Source organism: Odocoileus virginianus, chromosome 28, assembly GCF_023699985.2.
Source record: "Odocoileus virginianus isolate 20LAN1187 ecotype Illinois chromosome 28, Ovbor_1.2, whole genome shotgun sequence".
In the NCBI taxonomy this organism is placed as follows: domain Eukaryota; kingdom Metazoa; phylum Chordata; class Mammalia; order Artiodactyla; family Cervidae; genus Odocoileus; species Odocoileus virginianus.
The window spans coordinates 41,334,721-41,350,876 of NC_069701.1; the positions used below are offsets into that span (position 1 = coordinate 41,334,721).

General features: G+C 58.7%; 1 protein-coding gene across 7 annotated transcripts in view; it reads right to left on the reverse strand.

Annotated features, from left to right (window-relative positions):
* The window catches only part of SHANK2 (SH3 and multiple ankyrin repeat domains 2), a 549,988-nt gene that overhangs the window by 19,979 nt on the left and 513,853 nt on the right, over positions 1-16,156 (reverse strand). For 5 of the 7 annotated variants that reach the window (XM_070457814.1, XM_070457811.1, XM_070457815.1 and 2 more), the window contains 3 exons: positions 6,180-6,315; positions 4,604-4,684; positions 3,038-3,058 (listed from right to left, as the gene is read on the reverse strand). In XM_070457814.1, coding sequence (XP_070313915.1) covers positions 3,038-3,058; positions 4,604-4,684; positions 6,180-6,315 — 238 coding nt within the window. The remainder of the gene's footprint in view (positions 1-3,037; positions 3,059-4,603; positions 4,685-6,179; positions 6,316-16,156) is intronic. The other 2 variants (XM_070457813.1, XM_070457816.1) reach the window with 1 other exon arrangement.

The window sequence follows — 16,156 nt, forward strand, 5'->3', positions numbered from 1 at the left end:
CTTGCAGAGCCCTGGCTGACGGTGGAAATCTAGGTTTGCCGTCGGAATGGCCTGCCTGGTCAGGCTGATTGAGAAGTCAGCACCCTGCTCACCACGCCGCATCCGGATGGGTGGTCTTGGGGTGTATTTGGAGGTGTATCCCTGGAGCCACGGTGACCCTGACGTGGACAGTCCCGGCCTTTGTGTAACCTTGGCCCTCTGGTCTTCACGACACCTACGACGAAGTCTTTGGAGCCAGGACACAAGAGAGCACCTTGTTCTGCAGGGGTTGTGTTGGGGGATGTTATTCTGTTTCCCACTGAGGGTGGTTAGTGTGGTTTCTTCCATTCAGATGCAGACGGCAGGCCCGGGTTCTGTCCCCTGGGGGCCCGGGTCCCCTCCGGGCCTCACTCATCTCAAGCCGGCTCAGCCCCCGCGGTGCAGGGCTTGTTTACTGGCCCACAAAGGCTTTTTAGGAACACTGTGAGACGGGTTTTTGTTCCTGCTTCCAGGCTCACAAGGATTATTCTGCTTTGTTTATGCAAGCCTGGGATTGGGTTTCTGTCGGTGCTGAGATTAGTCAGCCCGGGCCCTGCGGCCTTACAGTGAAGCACTCTGAGGCCGAAGGCCACCCTGCCAACAGGCTGGAAAACTGTCAAGTCTTCAGAAACAATCTAGGAGTAAGCTGATGCAAACACCCCGGAAGCAACCCTGTATTTTAATTTTCTAAGCAAACACATGGCATGGTGCCCACTGACCGCAGGCTGCACACTTGCTGGGAGGAGGGGGCGGATGTCAGGCATGGGGGGCAGGCCGCAGGCACCCCGCCTCTCTCGGGGACCAGAGCATGAGTGGGGTGCTCCTGCCTGACCCCGGAGCCCCCACCCACGAGCACTCCCCCAAGCACAGGCTGAGTCGCCCGTGTGCCCGAGCTCTCCTGGTGGGGAAGCCCCAGGTCGTTCGGCAGATGTCACCGGCTTGGTCTGTAGGAGGGAGGCGTCGAATCAAGGAGTGGAATGACCTCCCCCCCAAGTTGGGGTAAGGAGGGGAAGCTGAAGCCAGGCTGACACCGTGCACTGGTGGCCTAGTCTCCCCCGGGGGAAACGGGGCGCCCACCCACTGCAGACACCCCCCCATCCCTGGGCCCCCATCTGTCTGGGGCCACATTCCAGGCTGGATCCAGCAGCCCCGCTCCTCAGAACCATCGGGAGGGTGCCCCCAGCTGCTCCAGAAATGCCTGGCCCAGCTGAGATTCGGACTCTCAGGTCCTGGAGCATTTCGGGCGGTCGTTTCACAAAATGCATCCTAATCTCGGGGACCTCCAGGAAGCCTGTCCCTTCTTGTGACCTTGAACAGGGGGTCCTGCCGGGCCCTCGGGGGGGGGGGGCGGGGCCAGCCTCGCCATGTTTTGGGGTGAGAGGGCACACACTCAGGGTTTCCTCCACGACACAGTTTCCGAGGAAGCTGAGCATCGATGGCACCGGATGGCACAGACAGGCCGCTCCTGGTGAAGCGGCAGCTGTTGGCCAGCTGCCCATCTCTTTAATCTTCCCAGGAGAGGCCGTGCGGGCGTGCCAGGGGTGGGGCGGGGCGCTCTGACCCTCCCTGGCCCAGAGGCAGCGGTAAAGCAGGCCCCTCCCCTCTGGCTTCTGCTTGGAGCCTCCCTGGCCCCGTGTGGCCCTCACGGTGGCCCTGGCTCCCCCGCAGTGGCCATGAAGACAACCTCTGGGGACAGAGCAGGTCCTCGGAAGATTCCTCAAGGACTGAATGGGGGCATCTAAGGTCAAATTCAAATTCACATCCAACTTTCTCCACTGTGCAAGGAAGGTGGGCCCCCTCTCCGGGAGTCCTGCGTGTCCTCTGTGTGACTCTGCCCCGGCCCAGGCAGGCCACGCGGGACACGACTTCTGTCGTCGTTGCAGTCCAGGGTGTTTGGCTGCGGGGCCCCTGGGGTGGGTGGGGGCAGGCCGCACGTGCCCCGAGGCCCGGCCAGCCTGAGTCTGAGCTGCTCCTCCTGGCGGCAGCCCTCCCCACCAGCCCAATGACGGCCACGGGGCCCCCGCGGCCCAGGTGTGGGGCCTCTTCTGGAAGGCGTGGTGGGCAGACACAGCGGTTCATGCTGCCTGGGCTTGGCCTTGGCCTTGGCCTGAAGTGGGTTCAGAGGGTAAGGTGACCCCAGGGAACTTCCCGTGCCCTGGGCACCCGCCCTACAGTCAAGAGGGCGATGGAGCCTGGAAAGCCCATGGGGAATCTCCGAGCAGGGTGCGGGGGGGTGGAGGCCCAGGACCGCTGCAGAGAGAGGCTGTCAGGGTCGGCCTGCCCCGGGAGACTGTGGGTGAGAGAGGTGCGCCCTGGTGCTCCTGGACCGGAGACCCCAGATGCGGTCCCGCTGGACTCCAAGGACCGCCCCCCCCCCCCCCATCTCAGTGTTTCTTGTGCTGCGTCGTGTCTTTTGGCCTGTGATAGTTCCCCTCCCTCCTCTGCACCTCTAAGTCTCCAGCGACCAGATGAGAAGCAGCCTGCCCGTGGGGACTGCTGGGGACGGGCATGTCCTCAGGGGCCTGGCTGCCAGGGGCGGGGGGGGGGGGGGGGCGCTGCTCACAGAGCGGAGGCCGGGTCCCCAGTGGAGCCACCGCCAGTCGGGGGCAGGGAGCGGTGTGGCCTGCCAGTTCTAGGGCAGTCTTCCTGCCCGTGGAGAGCAGGCTTCCCGGAGGACAGGGGTTTCTGGGAGTTAAAGGGCAGCGGTCCCTGCCCACAGCTTGCCAGGGGCCCTGCTGGCCCACACCCTGACCACCCGCCCGCGGGAAGGCCCCCCAGCCCTGACCCAGACAGGCCCCTCTGGATGACGGTGGACACGTCGATGATGTGGACACGACTCGGGGAGACGCAGACACGCTGGGCGACCACAGACGGGGAGGGGCGGGGCGGACGTCACACTGAGACGGGACGCGTCCCGGGCTGGGCACCCCTGGAGGACCCGGAGCAGGGAGGAGACAGTACAGGTCACGACACAGTCGGGACAGGACTGAGGGCCACGGGGGGTGGGCTCGCCCCTTACCCTTCTTCTTCCGGACGGAGGCTTGCAAACAGAAAGGGCAGTGTGAGTCCCAGGGTGGCGGGGGCGGGGGCAGTGCTTCCTGGGGTCTGGGTTGGGCTCCCTCGCTGGGGGCCTGATGACCCCCCATCCCACCACGGGGGCCCCGCGGTCCGAGGCAGATGCAGGCGGGCGAGGGGGCGCAGTCCGCTCTCCTGGGACCTGGGGGCTGCCCTGTCCGCGGGGGACAGGGCTTCTCCTCTTACAGCCCCTGTCCCCCTTCCCCCTGCAGTGGTGGGCGGCATGCGCCGAGGCGGCTCTCAGGAAGGACCCTCAGCCATGGGCTGACGCAGCTGGAGCCCCCCGAGAGGTGACCTGCCTGGGTCCTCCTGGGGGAGACCTTGTGGCAAACGCCACCCAGCTTTAGGGAAGCTCCCGTGGACAGTCACACTGCTGCCCCTCTCGGGGGGCTGGGCCAGGCCTGGGTGCAGGGGGGTGGTTTCTGGAGTCTTGTTTGGACTGACAAGGTGTGGTCCAGAAGGGGCTGGAGGAAGGGGGCTCCGGGTGAGGGGTGGGAGGCCCCACGGCAGGGCTGCCACTTTCTAGAAGACCTAGGCCTTCAACCCAGCTGCAGGTGTAGCCCCAGCATGTGGCGACGGGCAAGGGGCGCTCACAGGGGCCGGCCCGGGCCCCGGGAGACCCTGTCAGAGGAGCTGCAAAGCGGGAGAGGCTGCTGTGTCCTTCTGGACAGAAGGGCCCAAAGGTCTTCCCCTTAAGGCCGGGGCCCGATCGGAGCGCCCAGAGAGTCCCAGACCAGCGAGTGTGCTCAGACTCTGCTCCCTGGATGGGCTGGGCCTGCGGGGACCGGCTCCGGGGCCCAGGGCTGGTTTCGTGCCCCTGGAACCTGCCCTGCGCCGAGTCACAGATGCTACGCTTCTTCCCTGCCCACCGAGCCCTCTCAGCCAAGCGAGCCATCAGCCCGCTGGCCGCTCCTGTGTGGTCAGAGCAGCCTCCTGGAGGACGTGTCCCTGAGCCACGGTGACTGCCCAGGATGGCAGCTCACCAGCAGCAGGTGGCATCCTTGTCATGAGCCACGCGGCCGCCAGGCCCAGGGCCCACGTGGCTCTGTGCGCCCTCCCCAGGCCACGCCCCGGGGCCCAGCGGCCACAGCCCTCTATCTCTTGCGGTCCCCTTGAGAAGGCCCCAGCAAGCCCCGTGCCCTGACCTGCAGCCCACCAGCCCATTGCTGTCTGCCCCCACCCTCAGCTGGGGCCACGGTCTTCTGGACCAAGCCATGCGCGAGAGGAAAGATCTCGCGGGCACCCTAGACTGCAGGGGTCTGCTTACCTTTATCCACTAGTGAGAGGCCCAAAAATTCAAAACAGAACAATGTTAGACGAACCAAGAGAGAGGAGGCCCAATGGCGAAGCTCCCCCGAGCCCAGGAGGGGCGCAGGGGGCCAGCGCGGAGAACCGCGCTCCGGGGGGCTTCCTGACAGCCTCCCGGGCGCTAGGGCCAGGAAAGGGGCAAGCGGGCAAGCGGGGGCATGCACAGGCTGCGGCTCTGCGAGGCCAGCCCGCGGGCACTCACCGAGCTCCTCCAATTCCGAGGTCATGGACTTGGATCGAAGGGTGAGGGCCGTGGTCGGAGCGCGCTTCGGAGGCGGAGGAGCTGGGGGCGGGCGGGGGAGATGGAGGTGAGAGCCGGCCCGGGACTCCGCCCTCGCGCACCCTTCCAGGACCGTCAGGAGGCCCTTGACCTGCCGGGGAGGCTCAGGCGGGGCCTCGCCCCCAGGGCGGGGAGCCGGCGGTGATCAAGGGAAGCGCTGGAAGTTCTCACATGCGTCTCCAGCCTCCTTTCTAAGGGGGCGTCTGGCCTGCTCCTGGCGCCCCTCTGCAGGCCTCACTCAGGCCCGGTCTCCCCCAGCTGTGACTGCTCTTGGGGAGGCGGGGTGGGCCCTCGGACCTCTGCCTCCCCCTGGCCCAGGCCGTGAGCTGCTGCTAGGGCCGATGCAAGAGTCTGGAGCCGGAGCCCCAGGCCCCCGTGTGTCTGCTGAACACAGCCTGGCCTGAGGCTGGGGCGGCCCTGACCTCCTAAGCGCCCTTTCCCACGGGTTTCCTGCTCTCAGCGGGGGACTGGGAGCCCCGCAGAGGGCGAGCGACGGGACGCCCTGTGGGCGCCTGAGCACGGGAGGCAGGGAGATGGCCCCCCCGTCCCCCGGGCAGGCTGGGGCGGGGGGCTGGGCAGGCTGGGGGCCGGCAGGCTGGGGGCGGGGCAGGCTAGGGGCGGGGCAGGCTGGAGGCCGGCAGGCTGGGGGCTGGGGCAGGCTGGGGGCTGGGGCAGGCTGGGGGCCGGCAGGCTGGGGGCGGGGCAGGCTGGGGGCGGGGCAGGCTGGGGGCCGGCAGGCTGGGGGCTGGGGCAGGCTGGGGGCCGGCAGGCTGGGGGCGGGGCAGGCTGGGGGCGGGGCAGGCTAGGGGCTGGGGGCCGGCAGGCTGGGGCGGGGGGGCCCGGCCGGCTGGGGGGGGGGCCGGCTTGGGGCGGGGCTGGCGGGGGGCCGGCAGGCTGGGGCGGGGGGCCGGCAGGCTGGGGGCCGGCAGGCTGGGGGCGGGGCAGGCTAGGGGCTGGGGGCCGGCAGGCTGGGGCGGGGGGCCGGGCAGGCTGGGGGCGGGGCAGGCTGGGGGCGGGGCAGGCTGGGGGCCGGCAGGCTGGGGGCGGGGCAGGCTGGGGGCCGGCAGGCTGGGGGCCGGCAGGCTGGGGGCGGGGCAGGCTGGGGGCGGGGCAGGCTAGGGGCTGGGGCAGGCGGGGGGGCCGGGCAGGCTGGGGGCGGGGCAGGCTGGGGGCGGGGCAGGATGGGGGCCGGCAGGCTGGGGGCGGGGCAGGCTGGGGGCCGGCAGGCTGGGGGCGGGGCAGGCTAGGGGCTGGGGCAGGCTGGGGGCGGGGCAGGCTAGGGGCTGGGGCAGGCTGGGGGCGGGGCAGGCTGGGGGCGGGGCAGGCTGGGGGCGGGGCAGGCTGGGGGCGGGGCAGGCTGGGGGCCGGCAGGCTGGGGGCGGGGCAGGCTGGGGGCTGGGGCAGGCTGGGGGCCGGCAGGCTGGGGGCGGGGCAGGCTGGGGGCGAGGCAGGCTAGGGGCTGGGGCAGGCTGGGGGCCGGCAGGCTGGGGGCGGGCACCTTTCTTCCGGGCGGTGTCATCCGGGTCCAGACTCCTGGTGACCGTGACCACCTTGAGGACCAAGTGGTTCCCGCCCTGGCGGATCATGGTCACCACCTGCCGGTGGCCGACCTTGACGACGTTCTCGTTGTTCACCTGCGGGGAGAGGAGGCGGGCGGTGAGCTCGGGGGGACGCGGCGCCCAGCTGGAGGGGTCCCACCGGGCAGGCCCTGTGGGAGCGAGGGGGGGCCTCGGGGAAACCGGGAGGGTGAGGCCGGGCCTCCAGCCAGGCGCCGGCCAGGGCTGCTTTCCGAGAGTGAATGTCCCCGCAGCTGCCGGGGGGTGCAGGACCGCCTCCTGAGCGGCCTGAGCCTCGGAGGTGTCCACCTGGGCAGATCCAGGAGCAGGTGCTGGGCGGCCAGCTTCGCGCCAAAGCCCAGCGCAGGCTCCCTGCCCGGCGGGCCTTCCACAGGCACGGTTAGGAGGGAACGCGACACTTGGCCTCCTCGTCCCTCGCCCTGGACACCCCTGTTCCCTCCGGGCACTCCCTCCTTCCTCTCTGGTCCAGAGGCCAGAAAAGACAGACAGCTTGGCTGGCGAGGTGCTAAGGCCGCTGGGTCCCTCTGCTCAGGGGAGGGACAACCGCTCCCAGGACCATGGCGCTAGGGTCACCAGGACCTTGGCTGACACGCCGTCCATGCGGGCCCTCGGCCGGGAGCTCCTGGTGCTGATCACCGCCTGTCCTTGCCCTCTGACTCCCATCCGTCCCTACTGGGATGGCACTCGCGGCATGAAGGTAGACAGGACCCCAGTGATGTCCGGTGGGCTGGTGGGGCCTGAGGCCCCTGCCCTGGGCACCTCCGAGGGCTCAGCCAGGCTGCAGGCCCCTGTGCCCACCACCCTCCACCTCTCCCGAGCCCACCACCGAGAGGAAGGTGGACCCGGCTCAGAGCGGGGGCGGGGCTGAGCTCCCCGAGCTACCTCCCCTGATCTCCAGGGTTCAGGCTCCAGGGCTCCAGCCTGGCTCCCTCCCTCACGCCCCCGGCACTGACACGCCACCCAGGTGGGCCCTGCCCCCTGCAGTCCCCTCCCCCACAGCTCCTGGTGTGAGCGCTGGGCACGGAGGGTGAAGCCCGTGCACTGAGCACTGCCCAGGTGATCAGGGAATGAGCAGCGCGCGACACCCCGGCCCCATTTTGCTGCACTTCTCGGCTGGCTGTGGATTCCTTAAACACGGTCAGTCACAGGTTCACAAGCGTGGTGCGTCTTCACAGACGCAACAGACACCCTAGGTGCCCGGCCCTGACGACCAGGGGGCACAAGCGGGCCTCTTCCAGGCCAGCTCGCCCTGCTTAACCCCGGCTCCCCGGGACCCCTTCAGGCCTGGACGGGCCCACAGGACAGCCAGTCCCTCTCCCCTGCCCTGGGGGTGCAGCCTCCCTCTGGGGGGCCGAGGGGGGTGGCTGCCGTCTCTTTGAGAGGTGGCTCCCAGCCACTGTTTCTCACCGGTTTTCTCAGGGTGACTAGGAAACCAGATGATCTCAGGAAGAAGCTCACGGGAAGGAGAGGGTGACGGAGGGTTTGACTGGGAGAGGAGACCGCTGTCCCCAGGCTTCCCTGGGCGGAAGCACACGGCCCGCCTCGGCGGGACTGCAGACGCCGGGACACGGGCCCAGAATCCTGCTCAGCCCTCCACGTCTCCCCCACAGGCTCCAGATTCATTCCAACCCTCACTCTTGCTCTGACGGCCACTAAACCCAGGAAGGAGGGATGGGGAGGTCCAGGAGGACGGTCCGTCCCCACCTGCTGGGGGCTTACATTTTAACGGGGGAGCCGAACAGCACGTGAGCCAGAGAACAGAGTCCTCTCGGCTGTGTGGAGCGCCCCCTGGGGAAGAGGGCTGGGCAAGTGGGGGCAGGCTCCCGGGTGAAGGCATCATGGGGGGCAGCGTAGGGAGGGCCGTGGACAGCGGCCTAGTGCGGGCTGGCGAGACGGCAGGGGGCACAGAGCTGGGCGAACCAGGCGGGGAGCGGGCAGAGGGAACGCCGAGGTTCTGAGCGGCCCAAGGCCCACCCAGCGGGGCCTGGAGAGCCAGCTGAGAACATGAGGCTTCGGGCGCGAGAGTGACGTGGCTGATCCACGTTCCGGGAGGACCCGCTGCTCCGGATGGGCGGTGGGCTGGGGCCAAGAGCGGAAGCAGAGAGGGCAGAGCCTGGGCTGGCAACGTGGGCAGCAGGGCCCCCAAGGGAGGCGGGAGCGGCGGGGAGACCAGGGTCAGGTCTGGGGCCCCCGCACGAGGTTCCGTGAGGACGCGGGAAGTGCGGGACTGGGAGCTGCCCGCCGGAGGCCCTGTGTGCGGTGGGTGGGCCAGGGGCGGGACCACCGCCTGCTGTCCGTGCCGAGTCAGGGCAGCCGTGGCGTGGGCCTCGAGGACCCGCCAAGGGCAGTGTGAGGGGAGGACTGGCTTCTCACAGCCCCCACCGCAGAACCCACCCTGGCTGTGACCCCTCACACTTTCCTCTCCCCTTCCAGCTCTCCGCAACCCCACCCAACTTAAGCTCTCACCGGGTTTGCAAGGTAGTAAGCTTTGGATAGAGTCTGGCCTTAACAGCCAGAAACGCACCGAGGTCAGAGCTGTGGGCAGGGTGGGGGCCTCTGTGGGCCGGCGGCTGGTGTTCAGCTGAGCGCGCTAACACTAACAGCACACAGGGCCAGGAGGCTGTGCCGTGATGCAAGCACACAGCCCTCCTCTGAGCAGGCAGAGGCACCGGCGCCAACCGCTCAGCCTGGAATCAGCAAGCCCGGGACCATCAGGCAGGATGGGAACAGGCTGCTCCAGCCTCCCACTGCAGAGGGACAGGAGGGCTTCGGTTTCTCAGCCTCAAACAACCTGAAGCTTCAGTTCAGCCAGATCGGAACTTCGGAGCCAGCCACCATCCTGAGAGCCGCAAATTGCTCGTGTGGTGACAGGATGAGTGGGTTAAGTGCTGGCTGTTTCCTCAGTTGTCCGGGCTGGCATCCCAGCCCAGGGATCAGACCTGGGTCTCGTGCATTGCAGGCAGATTCCTCACCACTTGAGCCACCAGTGAAGCCCATCCTGAACTGCACTGACCCTCGAAAATGTTAACAAGAAATAAAAACCACACCACGCTTGCAATTCTGGCATGCTGCCACCAGGAGGCGTGCGCCTTCACCACCGGCCACATTCACAGGCTACACCAGATCCTCCAGCCTTGGAGCAGAGAGAAGCTACTCACAAATCACAGATCTCGCTAACTGGTAAGAAGCATACCATTCTCTTCGTACACAGTTCTCACATACAAGACGGTGCGATTGATGGAGTCACATCTTGGCAGAGGCAGCGCCACCAGCCTGGCCACCACCTGGGGTTCAGGAAACTTCTGCCTGCCTTTCCACACATGTGCATCTTTCTAAGTAACTCTTCCTCCACTTAAGTATCCAGGTTGTACGTGTACATGGTTTAGAGGCAGACTTCTGTAAGGCTTTTGTTACAAAGCCAACAGGACCACACCACCCCCGCCCCACCTCTCACCAAAGCCTTGCGCCAATTCTTTCTGCGTCCATCACTGCAGCTCTGACCAGGCTTACATTGCTCCTCCTTGATGCTTTCAATATCATCTGCTGATATGCCGCCACTGAAAACGATGATTTAGCTCTGCTCTCTTAGCTGTGGCACTATTGCAATTGTGGACCAATTAATTCTTTGTTTGGGTGGGCACCGAAGGGTGTTTAGCGGCCTCCTTGCACTGTGTCCACGAGATCCAGCAATTCCGCCCCCTGCCCCCAACTCCACCAGCTGTGACAACCAAGAATGCCTTGTCCTCTGGGAGGTCAAAGTCACCCTCCGTGGAGAATTCTTCATCCCCCCACTTCCCCAGGACTTCTGCCCTCTGGTGACGGTTACATGGGAGTTTTAACCAATCAAATGAAGCGCTTACATCATGACTATTAATTAGCTTCCCGGGTGGCTCAGTGGTAAAGTAACCTGCTTGCCAATGTAGGAGATGAGGGTTCGATCTCTGGGCTGGGAAGGTCCCCTGGAGGAGGAAATGGCAACTCCACTGCAGCATACTTGCCTGGGAAACCCCATGAACAGAGGAACCTGGCGGGCTATGGTCCGCGGGGTCGCAAAAGCGTCGGACACAAGTTAGGGGCTGAAGGTCAGCGTGTGGTCTGTTCACAGGTGAACAGCACAGCATGCTGCGATCGCTTCGTCTTTTCCAGTGCATTTTGTTTTCCCTGGAGTGAGATGATTTTCTGGTGTCTTTATACTGGTTTAATTTTCTGTGTGCTTGACAGTAATTCACATCCAAACACTTCCTTAACTACATAAATCTCTTTTCAGAACCCGGGACATCGGGTGTGAAGTCTGCCGCCTTGATGAAACCACTCCTGCAGACTTCTTTAACAATGTGGCTTCTGTGTACACTTGGCCTGGGCCCCCATCAGTCACCCTCAGGATTCCCGATTCTGCCCTGTCTTGGGTCTTCTGAATCCTGGACCCCATGTATGTATATGTATTTGATTCAGAACCTCATTTTTTGGTTAGAGGACAGTCTCTAGTACTTTTGAAATAAAAGAAGTTTGGGAGATGATTTTTTTTGAGACACTGTCTATTTGAAAATGGCTTTAACTGTACAGCTAGACAGTAGTTTGCCTGAGGTATGAAATTTGAGGTTGGAGGATGTGGTACAAGTAAGCTCATAAAGTCTGGACAGAATACAGTCCCCTCATCCTCAAACCCAAACCAACAGAAACAGCTCCCTGAAAGCTCTGGAGCATGAACACAGGTGCGCAGGTTTTGCGTGGAAGCAGAAAGTTGCAAGCTTTGGACCATGGAGGTGGTGTGGTGTAAGTCACCTGATGCTCTGCTAGGAGCGGCAGCCTCTCTGGTTTGAGAAATCAGAGGACGCGGCCCTTCGTGTCCACGGCTGTTAAAGTGAGGGAGAGTCCCAGACAGAAGAGAGCCGAAGAGGCGGTCCCATGTTCTCCGCGTAAACTTCTCCCAAGTCTCCGGTTGACATCTGAACTGTGTGTGCAGAGGGCCAACTCAGAGCTGCCTGCAGATGAGGCTGAAACACCTGAGTGTGTCTGAGCTGCTGCCTCCGTAGCCGAGCCAGTTTGCGACTTGAATCCAACCACGGCGAGTGTCAACCAAACTGAAACCCCAGCCCTCACGCGAGAGACGCGGCGGAAGCCAGAGTTGCCGTGATACGGGATATAATGTTATATACGGGATAGAACACAGACTTGGATGGCAACGGCGTTGGATTTACTAGACAGGGGTTTTAAAGCAGCTATTATAACAATACTCAGCTAAAGGAAAATACACTCTTAATGCATGAAAACTAGGAAATTTCACCAAAGAAAAAAGAAATGTTAGAGCTGAAAAAACCACAGCATCTGAAATTTAAAAACACACTAAAGTGAAAAGTGAAGTCGCTCAGTCATGTCTGACTTTTTCTGACCCCCTGGACCGTAGCCTGCCAGACTCCTCCACCTATGGAATTCTCCAGGCAAGAATACCGGAGTGGGTTGCATGTCCTTCTCGAGGGGATCTTCCTGACCCAGGAGTTGAACCCAGGTCTCCCAGATTGCAGGCAGATTCTTTACCATCTGAGCCACGAGGGAATCTGCAGAAACGCACTGGATGGGCTCACAGCAGAATGGACGTGACAGAGAAAAGAGCGAACTTCAATGCAGAGACAGAATTTACCCAACGTGAAGAGAGAGGAGATTTTCAAAAGTGAACACAGTGTTAAGGACTTGTGGACAACATCTAAGGTCTAAGACGATGAAAATTAGGAGGCCCAGAAGGGGACAAAGTCAAGACTCCTAGAAGAGGGAGAAAGAGAAAAAACGAAGGCTGAAACGTTCCCAAACTGGGGGAAGGACATTAATGTACAGATTCGAGAAGCCCAGTGATTCCCAAACAGGATAAACACAAAGAAAACTCAGGCCTAGGCACGTTACAGTCAATCTGCTGAAGGCCAAAGATAACCCGAAATCTTATTAAAGCAGGCAGGCGGACACATTACTCACACGGGAACTATGTGGACCTCACATCGGAAACTACGCAGACAAGAAGAGCCTGGGACAACATTTTAAACCTGCAAAAAAATAACTGTCAACCTAGAATTCTGTAACCACTTGAAAATATAAAGGATGGGGGCAAAATAAAGACCTTTGTAAAGAAATCATAACCAAGAGAAGCTGTTGCCAGCAGGCTTGCATTACAAAAAAGCTAAAGGAAGTTCTCTAAGCTGGAGGAAAATGACGATGAATCTTTAGAAGGTGTGAAGATATCAGAAATGATAAATACCTGGGCAAAATATGGAAGATTCTTTTATCCTTATTAAACAGACACGAGTGTTTTAGGCAGAAATGATACTGCTCTGTGGGGTTTCTAATGTGGGTAGAAGTGCGTGGGGGCAGTTGTTGTAGGATTGAGGCAGATACATCTCTAAGGTTGTGAAGTTTTTATGCTTTATGTGACGTGTGCAGTGTGAATTCTGAGCGGATGGAAAAAGGTAAGCATGTATACTATAATCTTAGAGCCACCACTCAAGAGAATGGAAAGAAATAGAGCTAAAAGCAGAGAAGAGTTTTAAAAGGAGTCAAATCATCCAAAATAAAGCGGAAAAGGGAGAAGAGGGCTGAAGAGAAACAGACAGCAAGCTGGGACGCCGATGTGGAACAGCAACGGAAATTTATGCAATAAAACTCCAGGTAAAAAGCAGATGTCGTTTAAAAAAAAACACACATGAAAAAGAAGGGCCCAAATATGCTGTTGGCGCACTCAACACAGATTGAAAGGAAATAAACGGAAAAGAATTCCCATAGATGGAGTGGCTATATTAAATCTCACAAAGTAGACTTCACCCACTTTAGAAAAGTGTTTTGGCAATTCCTCAGAAAGTTAAACATAGAGCTTATGCTACGATCCAGAAACTCCTGGCCTCGTACATGCCCAGGAGAACTGAAAACACAATCAGACAAACACCCGCACACAGAAGTCCACAACAGCATTACTCACACTAGCCAAATGGGCTGGAGGAACAAGCCCCTCGGTGGGCAGGAGGCTCCTCTTTGGAGTGACACAGCCTTCCCCAATGGGGCTGGCGGTGATGGCTGCACAACTCTGAATGTGCTGAAATCCACTGTGCTGCGTAATTCCAGGGGCTGAAATTTTATGCTATGTAATTTATATATCAACAGTGCTTAAGGGAAAAACACAGACTTAAGGGAAAAAGCATTTTCAGAAATAAAGAGGGGCTACTTCATAATGATACAAGAGGACGTAACAGTCACAAATGTTTATGCACCTAGTATAATGAAGCCCAATTTGACGGAATTAAAGAAACAGGCAGCTCTTCAAACACAGTAGGAAACTTTAATACCCTTTTCTCAAATTGATGAAACAGACAAAAACATTTAAAAAGACTGACCCCGTCCCCCCAAGATAGAGAAGCTTGGAAGACATTTTCTTGGTCCAGGTTTTCTGGAATTTGTTGATGTGCCTTGGTGTGTGTGTCTGTTTTCATCTCTCATACGGGGGACTCACGAATCCCTTTTCGTCAGGAACTTGCGCCCCTCCATTCTAGAACGTTTCCTTCAATTATTTCCCGAACATTTCTTTCATTTTCTCTTTGAGGTACCTCTATTTTAGTATAAGTGCTGCCAAAGTGAGCACTGAGGTACCTTTATTTAGCACACACTGGACCTTCTAAATTATCTTCCCAACTTTCCACATCTTTCTCTTTCTGGAAGATTCTTTTTCAATTTATTTTTCAATCTATCCAGATGTTCATATCTGCTATAATATTTTTTAATTTCAAGAGCTCCTTTGTTCTCTGTTACTTTATAAAAGAGCATTTTGTTCTTAAAAGATGCAATATCTTTTATCTCACTGATCATATTAATAATGTCTTTTCACGATCTTATTCTCCCTGCATAATCTGCTTCCTCTTTTTCTTCCCTTCACGATATATTTGTTTTGGGCTTTGTCTTTCATATTAATTGTCTTTCACATTTCACCAATATCTGGTGCTCCTTGACAGGAAGTGCATATTTAAGGCCCCCTACCCCGCCGCCAAAGACCTGACTTCTGTCCTAGTTGGTTATTTTGTGAATACTGACAAGCTGATCCTAAACTTTACATGGAAAGGCAAAAGACCCAAAATAGCTAACGCAGTATTGAAGAAGTACAAAGTCAGGTGCCTGACACCGCCTGACTTCAAGTCTTACTATAAAACTTCACCAATCAAGTACCGGTCAAAGGACAGACACACAGATCCACAGAACAGAATAGAGAGCCCAGAAATAGACCCACACAAGTGCAGTAAGTGATCTCTGACAAAGGAGCAAAGGCAACTCGGTGGACAAAAGATCGTCTTCTCAACAATGGTGCTGGAACAATGGGACCCCCACATGCAAAAAAAGAAAAAAAATCTAGACACAGACCTTACACCTTTCACAAAAATTAACCTCAACTGTGTCACAGAGCTAAACATAAAACACAAAAATTATAAAACTTCTAGAAAATAGTGTAAAAGAAAATCTAGGTGATCTTGAATTTAGCAATGACTTCTTAGATAAGACACCACAAGCGCTATCCATGAAAGGAAGAATTGATAAACAACACCCCGTTAAAGTGAAAACCTGCAAAATACACTGTGAAGAGAAGAAGGCAAACCACAAATGGGGAGGGAAGTTTTGCAAAACACACATCAGATAAAGGACTGGCATCCAAAATACACAAAGAACTCTTAAATAACCCAAATAAAAATCAGGGGAAAGAGCTGGACATTTCCCCAAAGAAGACACACGGATGATCAATATCATATGTCATTGCCTAGTTGCTCAGTCATGTCTGACTCCTTGCGACTCCATGGACTGTAGCCCACCAGGCTCCTCAGTCCATGGGATTCTCCAGGCAAGAACACTCGAGTGGGCTGCCATTTCCTTCTCCAATCATATGTCATTGGGGAAATGCAAATTAAAACAACAATGAGATACCAGTATATACCTACTCGAATGGCCAAAGTCCAGAACACTGACACCACCAAATACTGGTAAGGATGTGAAGCAACAGGAATGCTCATTGCTGGTCTAAGTGCTAACAGGTACAGACATTTGGTAGACAGTCCGGCAGTGGTTTACAAAACTAAACATACTATTACCATAGGACCCAGCAGTCAGGCTCCTTGGTGACCATTCACCCAAATAAGCTGAAATTCCTGCCCACACAAGACCCTGGACGTGGACATTTACGGCAGCTTTATTCACAGTCGCCAAAACTTACACGCAACCAAGAAGTCTTTCAGTAGGTGAGTGGATAAACAAACTGGTGCCTCCAGACAATGGACTGTTATCGTGATAAAAAGAAACGGGTTCTCAGGCCCTGAGAGACGTAGGAACCTTTAGTGAACCTTGCTCATTGAAGGAAGCCAGTCTGTAAAGGCTACACATTATATGATGCCCACGACATCACATGCTGGGAACAGCAAAACTGTGTAGAGCATAAGATCAGTGGTTGCCAGTGGCTGGGAGGAGGGAGGGATAAACGGGGAGCACAGGGCGTTTTTAGAGCCATGACCGTCACTCTGCACAGGACCCCAGCGGTGACAGCTGTCCAAACCCAGAGACTGCACACAGCGAAGAGGGGACGCTAACGTGAAGAAGGCTGAGCGCCGAAGAATCGACGCTTTAGAGCCGCGGTGTTGGAGAAGACTTGAGAGTCCCTTGGACTGCAAGGAGATCCAACCAGTCCATCCTAAAGGAGATCAGTCCTGGGTGTTCACTGGAAGGACTGATGCTGAAGCTGAAACTCCAATCCTTTGGCTACCACCTCATGCGAAGACTTGACTCATTGGAAAAGACCCTGATGCTGGGAAAGATTGAGGGCAGGAGGAGAAGGGGACGACAGAGGATGAGATGGCTGGATGGCATCACCGACTCAATGGACATGAGTCTG